The sequence below is a fragment of the Zootoca vivipara genome, chromosome 11, assembly GCF_963506605.1.
Source record: "Zootoca vivipara chromosome 11, rZooViv1.1, whole genome shotgun sequence".
Lineage (NCBI taxonomy): Eukaryota > Metazoa > Chordata > Lepidosauria > Squamata > Lacertidae > Zootoca > Zootoca vivipara.
This window is the reverse complement of record NC_083286.1, coordinates 53,923,925-53,939,140: the sequence shown is the minus strand read 5'-3', so window position 1 is coordinate 53,939,140 and position 15,216 is coordinate 53,923,925. Positions and strand designations below refer to the sequence as shown.

General features: G+C 44.1%; 1 protein-coding gene and 4 non-coding genes across 6 annotated transcripts; all 5 read right to left on the bottom strand.

Moving 5' to 3' along the window:
* Positions 1-2,710: 2,710 nt before the first annotated feature.
* On the bottom strand, positions 2,711-8,110 carry RPL17 (ribosomal protein L17). Of its 2 annotated transcripts, none has more exons than XM_035100799.2 (7): positions 8,027-8,110; positions 6,511-6,563; positions 6,379-6,419; positions 4,956-5,090; positions 4,236-4,334; positions 3,657-3,848; positions 2,711-2,801 (listed from the first exon to the last, which is right to left on the bottom strand). In XM_035100799.2, exons 2-7 carry the CDS (start codon positions 6,548-6,550, stop codon positions 2,754-2,756), a joined length of 555 nt encoding a protein of 184 aa, XP_034956690.1. In that variant the 5' UTR covers positions 6,551-6,563; positions 8,027-8,110; the 3' UTR covers positions 2,711-2,753. The 2 variants fall into 2 exon arrangements, with proteins under 2 accessions (XP_034956690.1, XP_034956691.1); XM_035100800.2 differs by lacking the exon at positions 8,027-8,110 and adding an exon at positions 7,900-8,004.
* Positions 3,981-4,047, bottom strand: LOC118077368 (small nucleolar RNA SNORD58). Its single transcript, XR_004691624.2, has one exon. It is a non-coding gene; the product is annotated as a small nucleolar RNA SNORD58 (small nucleolar RNA).
* On the bottom strand, positions 4,402-4,468 carry LOC118077381 (small nucleolar RNA SNORD58). Its single transcript, XR_004691634.2, has one exon. It is a non-coding gene; the product is annotated as a small nucleolar RNA SNORD58 (small nucleolar RNA).
* Positions 5,247-5,314, bottom strand: LOC118077369 (small nucleolar RNA SNORD58). Its single transcript, XR_004691625.1, has one exon. It is a non-coding gene; the product is annotated as a small nucleolar RNA SNORD58 (small nucleolar RNA).
* On the bottom strand, positions 6,655-6,723 carry LOC118077370 (small nucleolar RNA SNORD58). Its single transcript, XR_004691626.2, has one exon. It is a non-coding gene; the product is annotated as a small nucleolar RNA SNORD58 (small nucleolar RNA).
* Positions 8,111-15,216: the final 7,106 nt, after the last annotated feature.

The window sequence follows — 15,216 nt, the reverse complement described above, 5'->3', positions numbered from 1 at the left end:
GGGGGCGGTTAGGGATATTGTTTAGTTTATTATATGTATTTTGCAGGGTTTTTACTGTAAAGCACCCTGTGATCTCAAATGAAGGGCAGTATATAAATTTCATAATAAAATAAGGTAATTCTGCGATCCCAAAGAATGACTGTATTCGTATGAAATATGTGTGTTGCCTTAGCAATGACAAGTAATACTTCTTCCAGCAGAGCTGTTGTATTGGTTGGCATGCTGGAGAACAGAGTTCTGTTCAAAATCTAATTAAGCACATTACTGAATCTATCTTTAAGCTGCTATAGGATCAGGCATTTTCGGGCATTTTATGAGTTGCAAAATAGAGATCATCAACCAATGCAGCTTCTCATTACAAAACAGTAGCCATGGGAAACATTTCATGCATTGAATTTCTGCCTGTCATGTCATCATTAAAGATATGCAGTTTTTCATAGGCACCTTTTTTTGAATTTACATACAGTGGTACCTCAGGTTAGAGGGATATCGGTGGCGCTGTGGGTTAAACCACTGAGCCTAGGGCTTGCCGATTGGAAGGTTGGCGGTTCGAATCCCCGCGACGGGGTGAGCTCCCGTTGCTCAGTCCCTGCTCCTGCCAACCTAGCAGTTTGAAAGCATACAGTGAAAGTAGAAAAATAGGTACCGCTCCGGTGGGAAGGTAAACGGCGTTTCTGTGCATGGCTCTGGTTCGCCAGAAGTGGCTTAGTCATGCTGGCGACATGACCCGGAAGCTGTACACCGGCTCCCTCGGCCAATAATGCGAGATGAGCGCTGCAACCCCAGAGTTGTCTGTGACTGGACCTGTCAGGGGTCCCTTTACCTTTTTACCTCAGGTTAGACGCTTCAGGTTACAAACTCTGCTAACCCAGAAATAGTACTTCGGGTTAAGAACTTTGCTTCAGGATGAGAACAAAAATCGTGCGGTGACGGCAGTGCGAGACCCCATTAGCTAAAGAGATACCTCAGGTTAAGAAGAGTTTCAGGTTAAGAATGGACCTCCAGAACAAATTATGTTCTTACCCCAAGGTGTACCACTTTACTGCTCTATAACCACAGGTCTCAGGGCGGTTCCAGTGTATTAGGAGTCTTTCTTTAAAGTTCCTGTGTTTAAGAGACACAATATGTGAAATATGCATGCTCTTCATTGTATGTTTTTTTATATAATCACAAGCCAGCTATTTTCAGATTATTTTAAACAGATGTTCCAGAAATTCAGCTTTTCTGGTCAGGAGAAAGGCTGGGAAACGCATGGTACAAGGGTAGATGCAGCTTTGGTGCAAACTGGAAAATTAGCTTATGTAAGGAACAAATTACGTAACCTATTTGATGAGTTGCAAAGACGCAAAAGTCAAATGAAAATTCAGAACTATTTTCTTAATTTAAAAAACCCTGTGGGGGTACCTTCCAATTGCCACACCCCTAACTTCCCTCAAAACCCAACTTACGTAAGTCACTAAAAAGCAAAAAACAAAAACCCTGGAGCAAGTCTAACTGTTCCTTACTAATGGGGGAGGGCAGAGGGGAGACAGGAGACACCTTCTACACTTTCATCAGCTGGGTGCATTTTATTCACAATTTTGCAAGCTAAGATGCAATGTAACTTTACCCCTTTCCCTAAATAACATGGCTATTGTTTGTTCTTTGCCTTTTACATCATAACTTTCCCTGTTAGCATGCTGGTCAAGGCCAGCTCATGCCACACCCTAAAATCCCCCAAACTGGTTTATGGGGCTGGTGGTGTGTGTAGGATTGTGCTGCTTGTTCCCAAGATCCTATTGCAAACTTAAGCCTTTAATAAAGACTAGAAAGCCATAACTGAAACAAATTATATTTTTTCATTGTTTACCTGCACCTCCCTATGGTGCTATATAAATTTTGATAATTTCTGGGCCTTTCAGGCCAGGGTTACTTATTGAAAGGAGTAATCATTTAGGGCTTCGTCCTAAGAACTTTAAGTGAAACTTTTATTAACTTAAAACATTAACAACACACGGCCCTTTTTCACAACCAGCAGTCTGTCTTACTTTCATCTTTTAAACATGCCATTCGTGTATATCAGCTCCTCTTCTTATAGTCACATTTTCCGTGTGTCATGCAAAGAATTAATTGACCGAATCAATACTACCAAGGGTGTTCATCTGTGGCTAGGATGATGGGCAAAGAACCAGGACAAAATGAAACTATTCAGTTTCTAAACTGCAAGCAGCCATGCTTCACTTTCAACCCAGGTTTAATGAACAAATGGGAGAAATAACATATTATGTGACAGAGAAACCATTAATAATAATCACTCCTCTCAGAATAGATTTTTTCAAGCAAAATATACCTATTTGGACATCTGAAGGGCTTACATTAACCTGCATGCTTAACTTTAGATACCGGTAGATGTATTGGTGGTTATTGTATCCTTAATGTGAGGTGGTGGTGGTGTTTTATCATAATCCTAATCATTATTATTTGAGGGCACAAGGGGAAGGGGACGACAGGACAAGATGGTTGGACAGTGTTCTCGAAGCCACCAACATGAGTCTGACCAAACTGCGGGAGGCAGTGGAAGACAGGAGTGCCTGGCGTGCTCTGGTCCATGGGGTCATGAAGAGTCGGACACGACTAAACAACAACAATCATTATTAAAATATAATAAAGAAAATAATATTCCTGCTTGTTAAATTTTCAAATAAAAACAATAAATAAAAAGCACGTGTGGTTAACTTAAAATTTTGTTTTTTATTTGTGAACTGAATAGATGTTTATTCCCGAGCCATCAGTTTCTGCTTCTTCAGTTTCTTTTGAGATATCTGGGGAGAAAACAAAAGAAATCAGTATCACTTGACCAAAAACATTCACTGAATGCTAAAACCAATTAGAAAACACATTTACCACACGATATATTTTCCATAACTCCAGAGAGATTATTGCATGTAAGAATCACTGCAATGTATTTATCTATTACCAAGCACAGTTCCAGGAAAAAATACCAGAAAGCAAATAACAGACTATTATTTCCATTGGTAAAACTCAGTATTTGGGGTAACTACTTATGCCAGAGATAGCCAATAGCAAACACTGTGTCTTCCAGATGTTTTGGACTACAACTCCCATCAGCAGACAATTCTCCATGCTGGCTGGGGCTGATAGGAGCTGGGAGTCCAAAAAAAAGAATGAGGAAAACATCAACATTGGCTACCTCTGACTTGGCCATTAAAATTAAAGTCACCTCTTTCATTCAATTTCCATTACAGACAGGTAGACCGTAATTTAAATTAAACATAGAAGCTAGATTTAAAAGGCTTATATGCTGTTTTTTGTTTCTGTGTTAAATCCCCCATAGCAGTTTACAATATTTGCAATCATTGTACAGACTTTCACATAAAGTTTTGCTGACTACAAGAATTTTCTTTTGTAAATACTTGCAAAAAATAGTATTAAATACAGCTTTGAAATAACTAACCTAATTACCATTGGAGTGCAATTCTAAAACACAAATTATATCTCTGAACATATCTGAGTTAACATGTATAGGATAGCCCTGATCACAGTTTCCCCTCTTTAAATTACCTTGCCAAAATTCAAATCAAGTTCTAGTTATTTTGGTGTCATTTTGGCTATCTGTACAGTTGAGTAGACATTAATTTATTTAACAAGTTTCATACCTTCTTCTTTTGAGCGACTTCCTCTTCTGGCTTAGGGACAATTTGCTCCTTCTCTGTGAGGATCATCTCAATGTGGCAAGGAGAACTCATGTAGGGGTTAATGCGACCATGAGCCCTGTAGGTTCGCCTGCGCATTTTGGGAGCTTTGTTAACCTGAATGTGCTCAATTACCAGAGAATCTACATCCAGACCCTGGGGGTGGGGGAATAAAAAAATTATCATTACAACCCCATAACAAAATAGCCTTACCTAGTTCAAAGTGAATCACTAACTTTCCTAAACAACATCTGAAAAGTCAACTAGAAATCTCAGTAATTAATTACAGCGGCTCAGAATCTTGTGTTTGTTTCATGGTTATTCCAAAGGTGTCCTAAGATAGTCATCATTGCCACCTAAGTCTGTTACATTACACTGTACCCAATCTTGCACCTTCCGTAAATCCCAAGTCTCTTACCGAATACTACTTCATATCCTCAATACCAACTCCACCGAACCAAAGGTTTGTCTTTGCTTTTCAAAATTTGGATCACTACTAGAACTGAAACTTAACCCAACATGATAAGCTGCATGAAATTTTACCTTGAGCTCAGCATTGCTCTCAGCATTTTTAAGCATGTGCAGGAGGAACTCAGCACTCTTTTTAGGCCAACGCCCCTGTGTCCAGCCCCACTGCTTGGCCTGCAAATTGAGAGTTCAGTATGAGTATACTTTTGAAGAAAAATGCTAAACGTGGTTTGTTTTAGAGGCTGCTCAGAACCAAACTTTCTTTTCACAGTTAATCCAAAGGTGTCCTAAGAAAGTCATCACAGCAACCACAGGCAAGCATAAGAGAATATGATTCTATCCAACAACTTGAAGGCACTCGTATGTAACTCCCCATAGCAAATTGAAAAATAATGATTCAATAAACACCAAGTAATATAACGCATCTATTTCCCTAGAATTTTCCAGTTTCTGCCCCCCAAAAGGACTTGCATAGTGACTGTTAGCAATCCAGTTACTGTGAAATTAATCTGCTGCTAAGAGAAGCATTGTTGGAACCCAACTGACAGCACAGGGACAATGTAGCCCCTGTGTACCAAGTATAGAACAGGCTTTCTGGTCATTGACAAATTTCTTCACAACTCATTGCGGCTTCCATTTTTAACATGCAATCTTCCCCACATGTGTTCATCAATAATCACCAGCCTTCACGTTCAAGATATTCTTTGTACAACAGATATCAAACACTACTGAAAGAAATTACTGCTTTTCAAAGTTTTCCTCAAATTGGCAAGTTTTCTCCAGATCCAGCCATACCTGGGCACATCTGCCAACGCCACCATTGTAACGACGGAAGGGAACACACTGCTTCTTTAGGGTCACATCCTTCAAGTACTTGGTAGCTTTCCGGATGTGCATACCCTTGATAGCCTGGGCAGTCTCACGTGTGTTCTAAAGGGGGGGATTAAAATTGCATTATTGGCTATTTTTCCATTAGATATGTAGGCTATAACTATGGTGCCCTTTACTTAAGTCATAGCCCCAAGCCATTGTTTGTATAATAAGAGTCTACGCTTGTACAGTAACTAAAGCTTAACTAGGGAAGTAACTGCTCAGATCCACTTAGCTGTTTTCATGATGAATCCAAAGGTGTCCTAAGTTGGTCATCACTGCAGTTACATTAATTTCACCACCCCTGAAACAAACATCAATCCCCTTCTTTGATGGTATCAGAATTTTGTACTAATTGTTCAGATGTTCTTAATAGGCCATCTGATCAAGAGAAGATTTATAAAAAAAGAGCTATCTGGATATTATTTATAATATTATCTATCATGGAAAACTCATTTGCAGGGTGTGTGTTACAGAACTCCAGAAAAAAATTCTAATGTAACATCATGCTCTCCTCTTTGCAAGATTTGACATTACAGAAATCACCCTCTTGACAAAAATGAACTACTTTCTACCTACTAACCAAGGCAATGCAAGACAGAGTCTATACCAAGTGTAATCTCTTCCTTCTTCTGATCTACATTATATAATGTTGTACTACCTTGGTGTTGTTTCAGGATTTGTTAGCACTTTACTTTTCTGTTTAAAACTCAATTAAAAATCAGAGAGGTTGATTTGACTAGCCTTGGCAGCCAACCCCAAAATTGTAGTCACTAGGACCCTGCACTATTATTCCCCTGTTCCTCACCAGTTTGGAACTAAGAAGGGTGGCTTGCTAGTTTGAGTACATAGGCAACACAGTAGCCAGGACAGTCCCCATTACCACCAATTCTTGAAAGAGGGATGTTAGGAAGAGAATGAAAACTTGTTTTGTGTAACACAAGCAGCTTTACAATAAAGTCTATAATATGACCAGGTGACGTTTAGAAAATTTGATGTGACTATCTTGTGATTAAGCACCATAATCTATGAATTCTGTTTCCATCAAGTTACAGGTAGGTAGCCGTGTTGGTCTGAGTCGAAGCAAAATAAAAAAATTCCTTCAGTAGCACCTTAAAGACCAACTAAGTTTTTATTTTGGTATGAGCTTTCATGTGCATGCACATGGTGTATCTGAAGAAGTGTGCATGCACACGAAAGCTCATACCAAAATATAAACTTAGTTGGTCTTTAAGGTGCTACTGAAGGAATTTTTTTATTTTGTTTCCATCAAGTTAAAGTGTGGTCCACTCCACTGCTTTTTTTGTGTGTGGGGAGGGGTAGGGGATCAAAGTTAGATTTCACATACCTTAAAGTGAACACGAAGGTTGGACCCCCTTGATTTGCATGCTGTGGGGAGAAGGAATTAAAAAATATGAGAATTCTGAAAGTTTTGGTAATCACTAAAGTATGAGGCAAGTAGCAGAGGAAAATTACTTACATTTTGTAGGGTTCTCCGGATCAAGTGAGTAGCGGACCATTTTCAGAGCTTACCTTGGGGGGGGGGGGAGAAGAGGAAGAGAAAGATATTTCAGAGTTGTAGCCATAAATTACATGCACTCTCCAAATTGCTGGTTAGAAAAAAGCTGCTCAGAAGAATGTGAGTATTTTCATTATTGAATCCAAAGGTGTCCTAAGATAGTCATCAGTGCAGCCTCCATTTTTACAACAATATTTTCCAACTACCACTTAACCACCTTTCTGCAATACATACACATTCAACGTTCATTCCCCCCTGCTATTTGCCACCCTATTGTGTAATTAAAATAAGAACACAAGCTATTAGAAGGTAAGGAGATACTATTGCCTGTAAGAGTGATTGTGCCCTATTTAAAGTACATGCATAACAAAAGCACAACACTTGATGGCTTGCAATCAAAATACCGGTAATAACCTCCCCCCTTCCTTCCTCCACCACCCAAAGCAGTGACAAATCACACATAAATATGGTGTTCCTGGACTGCACTGCAAAAGGCCCTCCTGCATCTCTGAAACTCAGAGTACCACCCCTTCAAAAACATGCCCATCTATATTTGAATTGTGCATATTTGAAGCAACCATGCGGCCTCCCAGGCCTGCCAAACCCATGGGGGGAAAGTGGTTCCCCTATGATTCTGCAACACTTGGCTCTTTTTTTTCTTTCAGGCTGGCAAAGAGGAGAATCCCAACTTTCATTTCACTTTTAATTTGTATACATACTGCCTTTCTACATTACTGTACTCAAGGCAGTTTACAAGCTGAAGAAACAGCAAAGTCTACAGCAGAATCCACACACCTTATAACAATCCGATCCAATACAAAAAGAAAGCCGTAATTAGAACATAACGTTAAACAACTTGCACCATATAAAGTTGTATTCAATAACCTACCTATTGGGATACAACAGTACACAATAAAATTAAGCACCACCAAATAATAATGCAGAAAATCACCCATAGCAATTACAATAAATAAGTACTAACCTATAATCAATAAAAAATAACAGCAAGTCACAATGCACCAAAAGTAAAAATATCAAATTGAGAAACAAAGACACACAACTTATGAAATTCTTATTTTTTAAATCCCTGAATTCTTCTTGTCTTCCCACTTAACCCACCCAAAGATGAGCCGAAAAGACGAGGCCTACCTGCAGAAAACCTACTGAACTGATTCCCTCCCCATCCGTTTCTCCCAAGGCCCACTTTCATTTCCAAAGTCAGGGCTTCCACATCCGGGATTTTCAGAATCCGCAGCAGCTTGCAGAGGCCATTTTTTCCCTACCGCCTCTACCCCGGACTTCTCCAGGCGCCCGAATTTCAATCTTCCCCGGCCCAAAGAACGGAAATACCGTGGCGGGCGAACAGCTATTCGCCTCCCTTCTCCATCTAAGGAGGGCTTCTGGGGGCCCGTGCCGGGATGGAGGCCCGCGGCGGCGGATACCAGCCAAGGCCCAAAGCAGCCGCCATCAGACTCACCTTACAGCCACAGCTACCGCCGGGGAAAAGGAAGGGCGAAGGATTCTGGGAAGCCTTCGTGCCGCTTCCGGGTCTCGCGAGAAGACGCCGCAAAAGGCGTGTTCGCCAGTAAGGGAGCGGGAAGGAATTGTACAGCCGGGCCTGAAACGAAGAAGGCGCCTAGGGACCGTTCATAAAGTTCTATAGAAAAGATAGATAGATAGATAGATAGATAGATAGATAGATAGATAGATAGATAGATAGATAGATAGATAGATAGATAGATAGATAGATAGATAGATAGATAGATAGATAGATAGATAGATATTTTTACATTTATACTCTGTGGAAAAATCCAACTCAAAGGTGCTTACAAATAAAAATATAATCAAAACAATTCAGTTTTAAAAATCTTAACATTCAATTAAAAGTAACCAAACATCAATGATATGCATCTATATGCAAGGAAAATCTTCTTCTTTTTCAAAATCACTTATGCTGAGCAATATTAGCATAATTGCCATGGTGCTGCTATTTTAGTCTGATGCAAAGGCAGTCCCATCAGATCACTGAGGCCTGTTTCTGTTGTGTATTGAGTCAAAGGATTTTATCTCTGTATTATTGTCTGTATTTGCATTAGGATAAAGTAACTGCCTTTTGGTTCCAGAGGGTACAGCTACTATTGGTTCATTTAAGCTGCTGTATTTGGATCCTCTGTCTTATTGGTTCCCTCCAAAAGGCAGCACTGTGATTGCCTGATATTGTTCCCTCCAAAATGTATCCCCTTCTAGCTAGTTACCTGTCCCTATAAATGTAGCCTTCCTGCCCTCACAGTCAGTCTTGTTCACTTTAATAAAGAGCTGTTACTAGAGAACTGTCTCCAGCATGTTTTGTCAAGAGAGCTGAAATCACAAACCCCACGTCACAACAACTGGCGACGAAGGTGGGATCCGGAATGCTGAGGAGCGGTTAAACACAACCCTGCCTCAGAGTCCGGATTGCAGCTGAGAACAAGACTCACTGGCCAGCTGAGAAGACGACCCTGCCCGCTAGGACAATGGAGAGTCCAAGGGTATTGGAGCCCTTCCAGCCATCAGAGCCCCACACCTGGGAAGACTACGTCGAACGCTTCGAGTTCTTCGCAGTGGCTCAAGGGATCACCGATGCCAGCAAAAGAAGGGCCACATTCCTGAGCTACTGTGGGCCCGAGACCTTCAAGCTAGCCAAGGCATTACTTGCTCCAGCGAAGCTGAGTGAGACATCTCTCCAAGATATTCTTGCCTGCCTAACAAGCCACTTGGCGCCTACTGAGACCAAGATGGCCCGGCGGATGGAGTTCCATAAGAGGCAGCAGCATGCTGGGGAGTCTGTATCCGCATTTCTGGCTGAACTCCGGAAGCTCGCTCAGCACTGTGGCTTCCAAAATCTGGAAGAGACTCTCCTGGATCGGTTTATTGGTGGTCTGAGCAGCAAGAAAGCCAGAAGACGCATCGTGGCTAAAGAAGAGGTTACCCTTGCTTCAGCCTTGAAGGAGGCCACCGCCACGGAGAATTATGAAAGAGAGGAGCTTGATGCCAGTCGCAAGGCCACTAAGCCACAGATAGAAGTTGCGCATGCCATGGACGAGCTAGAGGCTACTCCGAGCCAGAGCCCAGTCCGTGGGGTCGAGTTGGTGCATCAGGCCTGCACAGTGCACAAAGATCACCGAGGCAGTTGCCCAGGTTGTGGCGGAAACCATGGGCGGAAGAGTTGTCGTTTCAGGGATGCTATGTGCCGGATGTGCGGGAAGACAGGTCACATCGCCAGGGTCTGTAGATCGGTGGCGGCGGGAGCAACAGGAGCACCTAGACTGGAGCATCGCAGACCGCCCACAGCAACTCATTTTCGAAAGGACTGCCACTACATAACGGAGATCAACGGGAGGGCCGTGCAGTTTCCAGCGCAAGGCAAGGCACACGTCAAGGTGAAGATTGAGGGTCAGCAGTGCGACATGGAGGTGGACTCTGGATCTGCATTCACCATTGTGTCGGACCAGACCGCGAAGACATTCTTCCCCAGGGGTAAGTTGCCCCCTCTGGAGCCCTTCCCGGCAACCTTGCAGTCGTACTCAGCAGGCCGCATCCATGTTATGGGAATGTGTGCCGTGAGAGTACAGTTCCGGGACAAACAGGCTGTACTCAAACTGGTGATTGCGAAGGGCAGTCGCCCCAGTCTCCTGGGCACTGACTGGTTCCCCGCCCTGGGACTGAGTATCTCAGGGCTTAATTCAATCCAAACCTGCCCTGAGATGAGCGAGGCATTATGCAAGGAATTTGCTGGTCTCTTTAATGGAAAACTGGGTTGTTATAAAGGGCCCCCAGTTGACTTCGAGTTGGACCCCGGGGTGGCCCCAATCCGACTCAAACCAAGGCGAGTGCCATTTGCACTGCAACCCAAGATCGAGGCAGAGCTGGATAAATTGGTCAAGCAGGGAGTTCTCTCACCCGTGGACTCTGCTAAGTGGGAGACTCCAATCGTCACGCCCCTTAAAGCAAATGGGGAAGTCAGGATATGTGCAGATTACAAATGTACTATCAATAAGGCACTCAGGGGAAACTCATACCCCATTCCAGTCGTATCACATCTGTTGGCTAAACTGGCTGGGGGCAAGGTGTTCGCCAAAATTGACCTGGCACAAGCTTACCAACAGCTGCCAGTAACCCCACAATCAGCGGAAGCACAGACTATTGGGGCGTTCAGAGTTAACAGATTACACACATAAAGGGGCGTTCAGAGTTAACAGATTACAGTTCGGAGTTTGTGTGGCCCCAGGGATTTTTCAAGGGCTCATGGAACGCCTGTTAAGGGGTCTGCCGGGGGTCTTGCCATTTTTTGATGACGTTTTGATTGCTGGAAAAGACCCACAGGAACTGGTTGCGCGTGTCCGTGCAGTGTTGCTCAAGTTCAAGGAGGTGGGGTTGCAACTGAAAAAAGAAAAATGCAGTTTTGGGGTGCCAACTGTGGATTTCTTGGGGTTTAAAATTGATGCATCAGGCATCCACCCCACAGATGCTAAGATTAAGGCCATCATCGAGGCACCACGACCACAGAACAAGACGGAGTTGCAGTCATTCCTGGGACTTATTAACTTTTATCATTCATTCTTACCCCAGAAAGCTTCGGTAGCTGAACCATTACATAGACTTTTGCAGAAAAAGAATGTGTGGCAATGGGGGCGGGAGCAGCAAAAGGCTTTTGACTCCTTGCGAGAAATGCTGAGTAGCAGGAGCGTCCTTGCTCATTATGATGAGTCGAAGCCGCTGGTCCTGGCATGTGATGCCTCTCAATACGGCCTGGGGGCTGTGCTGAGTCATAGGGAACCGGATGGGTCGGAAAAGCCCATCTCTTTCTATTCCCGTACGTTGTCACCCACGGAGCGCAACTATGCTCAAATTGATAAAGAGGCACTAGCAATTGTGTCAGGAATCAAAAGGTTCTATGATTATTTGTATGGTCGCCATTTCTCCATTGAAACGGACCACAAACCACTGTTAGGGTTGTTCAACCCAAACAAACAAACGCCACAAATTCTCTCCCCCAGAATGTTGCGTTGGTCAATATTCCTGAATGGGTTCCAGTACACCTTGACCCATGTGCCGGGGAAACAGTTGTGCCATGCTGATGCGCTGAGTCGATTGCCCCTTCCTGGCGGGAGCAATGAGGATCCTGCTCCGGCGGAGCACATTATGATGCTAGAAACACTTCCGGGGGCTCCTGTAACAGCTACTGATATAGCTGAGAAAACGAGGAAAGATGCTGTTCTCTCCCGTGTGCTCACTTGGGTGGGGAGGGGGTGGCCAGGTGGTCCGCATGAAGAAAAATTCAGGCCTTATGCGACAAGGCAGCACGAATTGTCCATGCATAAGGGTTGTCTCCTATGGGGAGATAGGGTGATCATCCCAGCACCACTGAGAAACAGGGTTCTTGAGACACTTCACATGGGACACCCGGGAATGGTCAGGATGAAGTCGCTAGCCCGATGTTATGTGTGGTGGCCTGGAATGGACCAGAACATAGAACAATGGGTACGAACATGCAAGGCATGCCAAGAGGTGCGGCCAGAAGTGGCCAGAGCACCAGTCCACTGGTGGGAGCAGTCTAGGACTCCCTGGAGCCGGCTGCACATAGATTTTGCTGGGCCATTCCAAGGGAAGGTCTTTTTGGTTATCGTTGATGCATATTCCAAATGGTTAGAAGTGGCGTTGGTCCCTAGCATGGCATCAGCTGCCGTAATCAAGGTGTTGAGGCAGCTGTTTGCAACCCACGGGTTACCTGAGACCATTGTATCAGATAATGGGGCAGCTTTTGTATCCCAAGAATTCAGGGCATTCTTGGCTGATAACTTCATAAGAGGGGTCACATCCGCGCCCTTTCACCCATCCTCCAATGGGCAGGCTGAGCGCATGGTAAGAACAGCCAAAGAATCCATTGCGCGCTTAATGGAGGGTAACTGGTCAGCTCGCATTGCGCGAATGTTATTTTTGCAGCATGCGACGCCGTGTACTGCGACGGGCAAGTCGCCAGCTGAGCTGCTCTTAGGTAGAAGACTGGTAACGGTGCTGGATTATGTCCACCCAGATAAAATGCCAAACCGTAATTCAAGAGCAACCCCCCAGGCTGAGACTGACACAACAAGGTATCTCGCCCCTGAAGATCTGGTCTGGGTGAGGAACTATTCACGAGGTCCGCGGTGGGTGGCCGGTGTGATCACCCGGGCTAGTGGACCTGTGTCCTATTATGTGACCTTGGAAAATGGGCAAGTTTGGAAGAGACATATAGATCAGCTGAGGCGCCGGGCGCTCAGCAGGGAGGAGCCAGATAATTCATCCCTGGCTAATGACGCACAGCTGCGAGACCAGAGTGAAGATGGCCCAGAGGTGCAGTCACCAGGGGCTTCAGCAAATGAACCAGGGTCTGCTAGTCCTCATGATGACGGGGTACAGGTAGGGGACCCTGAGATGTCTGGAACTCCATCTGTTCCTGACGAAACCCCTATAGCAGCCCCTCCACCACAGGTAACACCCAATCCAGAACCTGCAACACCTGTTGTCAGGAGATCAAGTAGAAGTTGTAGGACCCCACAGTACCTGAGGGATTACGTCTGCTGTGCTCACTAGGGGGGGAGGGGTGTTGTGTATTGAGTCAAAGGATTTTATCTCTGTATTATTGTCTGTATTTGCATTAGGATAAAGTAACTGCCTTTTGGTTCCAGAGGGTACAGCTACTATTGGTTCATTTAAGCTGCTGTATTTGGATCCTCTGTCTTATTGGTTCCCTCCAAAAGGCAGCACTGTGATTGCCTGATATTGTTCCCTCCAAAATGTATCCCCTTCTAGCTAGTTCCCTGTCCCTATAAATGTAGCCTTCCTGCCCTCACAGTCAGTCTTGTTCACTTTAATAAAGAGCTGTTACTAGAGAACTGTCTCCAGCATGTTTTGTCAAGAGAGCTGAAATCACAAACCCCACGTCACAACAGTTTCCAAATAGCTTCAGTTTTTAACTGTCTCTTCATATCTGATTTCCAATTTAAAAACCTTTCTCTTCTTGGAATAGAATATTCTGCTGGCGACACCAAGACTGAAACTTTGGTTTTCCCCATGACTTTCTGTGTCTATGGTAGCATCACAGCATAAATTCTGTATGTAATGCCTTTCCTGACATCAGTCAATCAATCCTTTTATTTGTATACCGATTTCCCCACGTTAAAAATATTGTGGGTGTCAGACTCCCCTAAATTCCAAGGTCCTGTGGCTGTTAGAATTTAATCAAGTCTTGGGAAGTTAAACCGAATGCCAGACTCCTAATCCCTGGATCCAGCTTTCTGTGTTCAGGATATCGCTTGGGCCAAAGTACTGTATTCCATAAAAAGTAAAAAGCTGGAGGTCGAGTGAGGAAGGCCTTCCATGAGGTCACATGAGGTCATCAAGGTGTGTGTTTGTGTGTGTGCAACAAAGCATTGTTGGGTTGGTAATTGGAAATAGAAAAGACAGAAACACATGATTACGCTCTTTGTGAGAATTCAGTGCTATGGCATCAGACAAGATCCACCTGCCTACACATCCACAGAAGTAACCAGCATCTGAGGGAGGGATAATGCTGTGAGCCCTTTCATCTTAAACTCAGCTTACATCTGTGTGTAAATAAAACCAAATATCACAAAGACATCACTGACCTTCATACCCAAGGCATGCACTGGTACCCCTGAAATCTCTCACCGTTCAGAGATTGGCGGGGGGGGGGGGTACACGTAACAATAGTTTTCTAGATAAGAAACAATTAAGCAATGCAGCACGTTAAAAAAAAATCAGGCAAAGCCAAGCCACCAGGTGGAGCTGTTTGCTACTGTCTCTTGATAGCATGACGAAAAGCTGCATAATTTAGATGCAGAAACAGAAATTATATGCCTCTTCTACACCACTCTTTCTTTTCCATACTGAAGAAGACAAAGTGAAAATAAATTTAATGATGTTCTTCCGAATCCTTGCAACTGATTAACGTGTGATTAAAAAGGTAAAGGGACCCCTGACCATTAGGTCCAGTCGCGGACGACTCGGGTTGCGGCACTCATCTTGCGTTATTGGCCGAGGGAGCCGGCGTACAGCTTCCAAGTCATGTGGCCAGCCTGACAAAGCCGCTTCTGGTGAACCAGAGCAGCGCACGGAAACGACATTTAACTTCCCGCTGGAGCGGTACCTATTTATCTACTTGCACTTTGACGTGCCTTCAGGCTGCTAGGTTAGCAGGAGCAGGGACTGAGCAACGGGAGCTCACCCTATTGCGGTGATTCGAACCGCCGACCTTCTGATCAGCAAGCCCTAGGCTCTGTGGTTTAGACCACAGCATGTCCCACATGTCCCTGTGTGATTACTTTTTGCTTATTTCTAGCAGAAATAGCTAACAGCCTAAGATGGTCAGAATCCATAGAGCTTCATTTGATGAAACCAATAGCTTGCATTATACACAGTGGAATTGTGTGTGTGCACATAAGAATCCAAAGTGCAGGCTAAGAACATCTGAATTCTACAACCTGCATAAATCATGCAAATCAAACATAGAATCATAGGATTGTAGAGTCGAAAGGGACCCCGAGGGTTGTCTAGTCCAACCCCTGCAATGCAGGAATCTCAGCTAAAGCATCCATGACAGATGGTCATCCAACCTCTGCTTAAAAA

What these genes read in the sequence shown, in the direction of transcription:
- RPL17 (XM_035100799.2), bottom strand. Translation starts at nt 6,550, where the DNA reads ATGGTCCGCTACTCACTTGATCCGGAGAACCCTACAAAAT. An exon ending in ACCTTCGTGTTCACTTTAAG is followed by an intron (nt 5,091 to 6,378) that starts GTATGTGAAATC and finishes CCCCCCCTTTAG; the next exon opens with AACACACGTGAGACTGCCCA. An exon ending in GCGTTGGCAGATGTGCCCAG is followed by an intron (nt 4,335 to 4,955) that starts GTATGGCTGGAT and finishes CTCAATTTGCAG; the next exon opens with GCCAAGCAGTGGGGCTGGAC.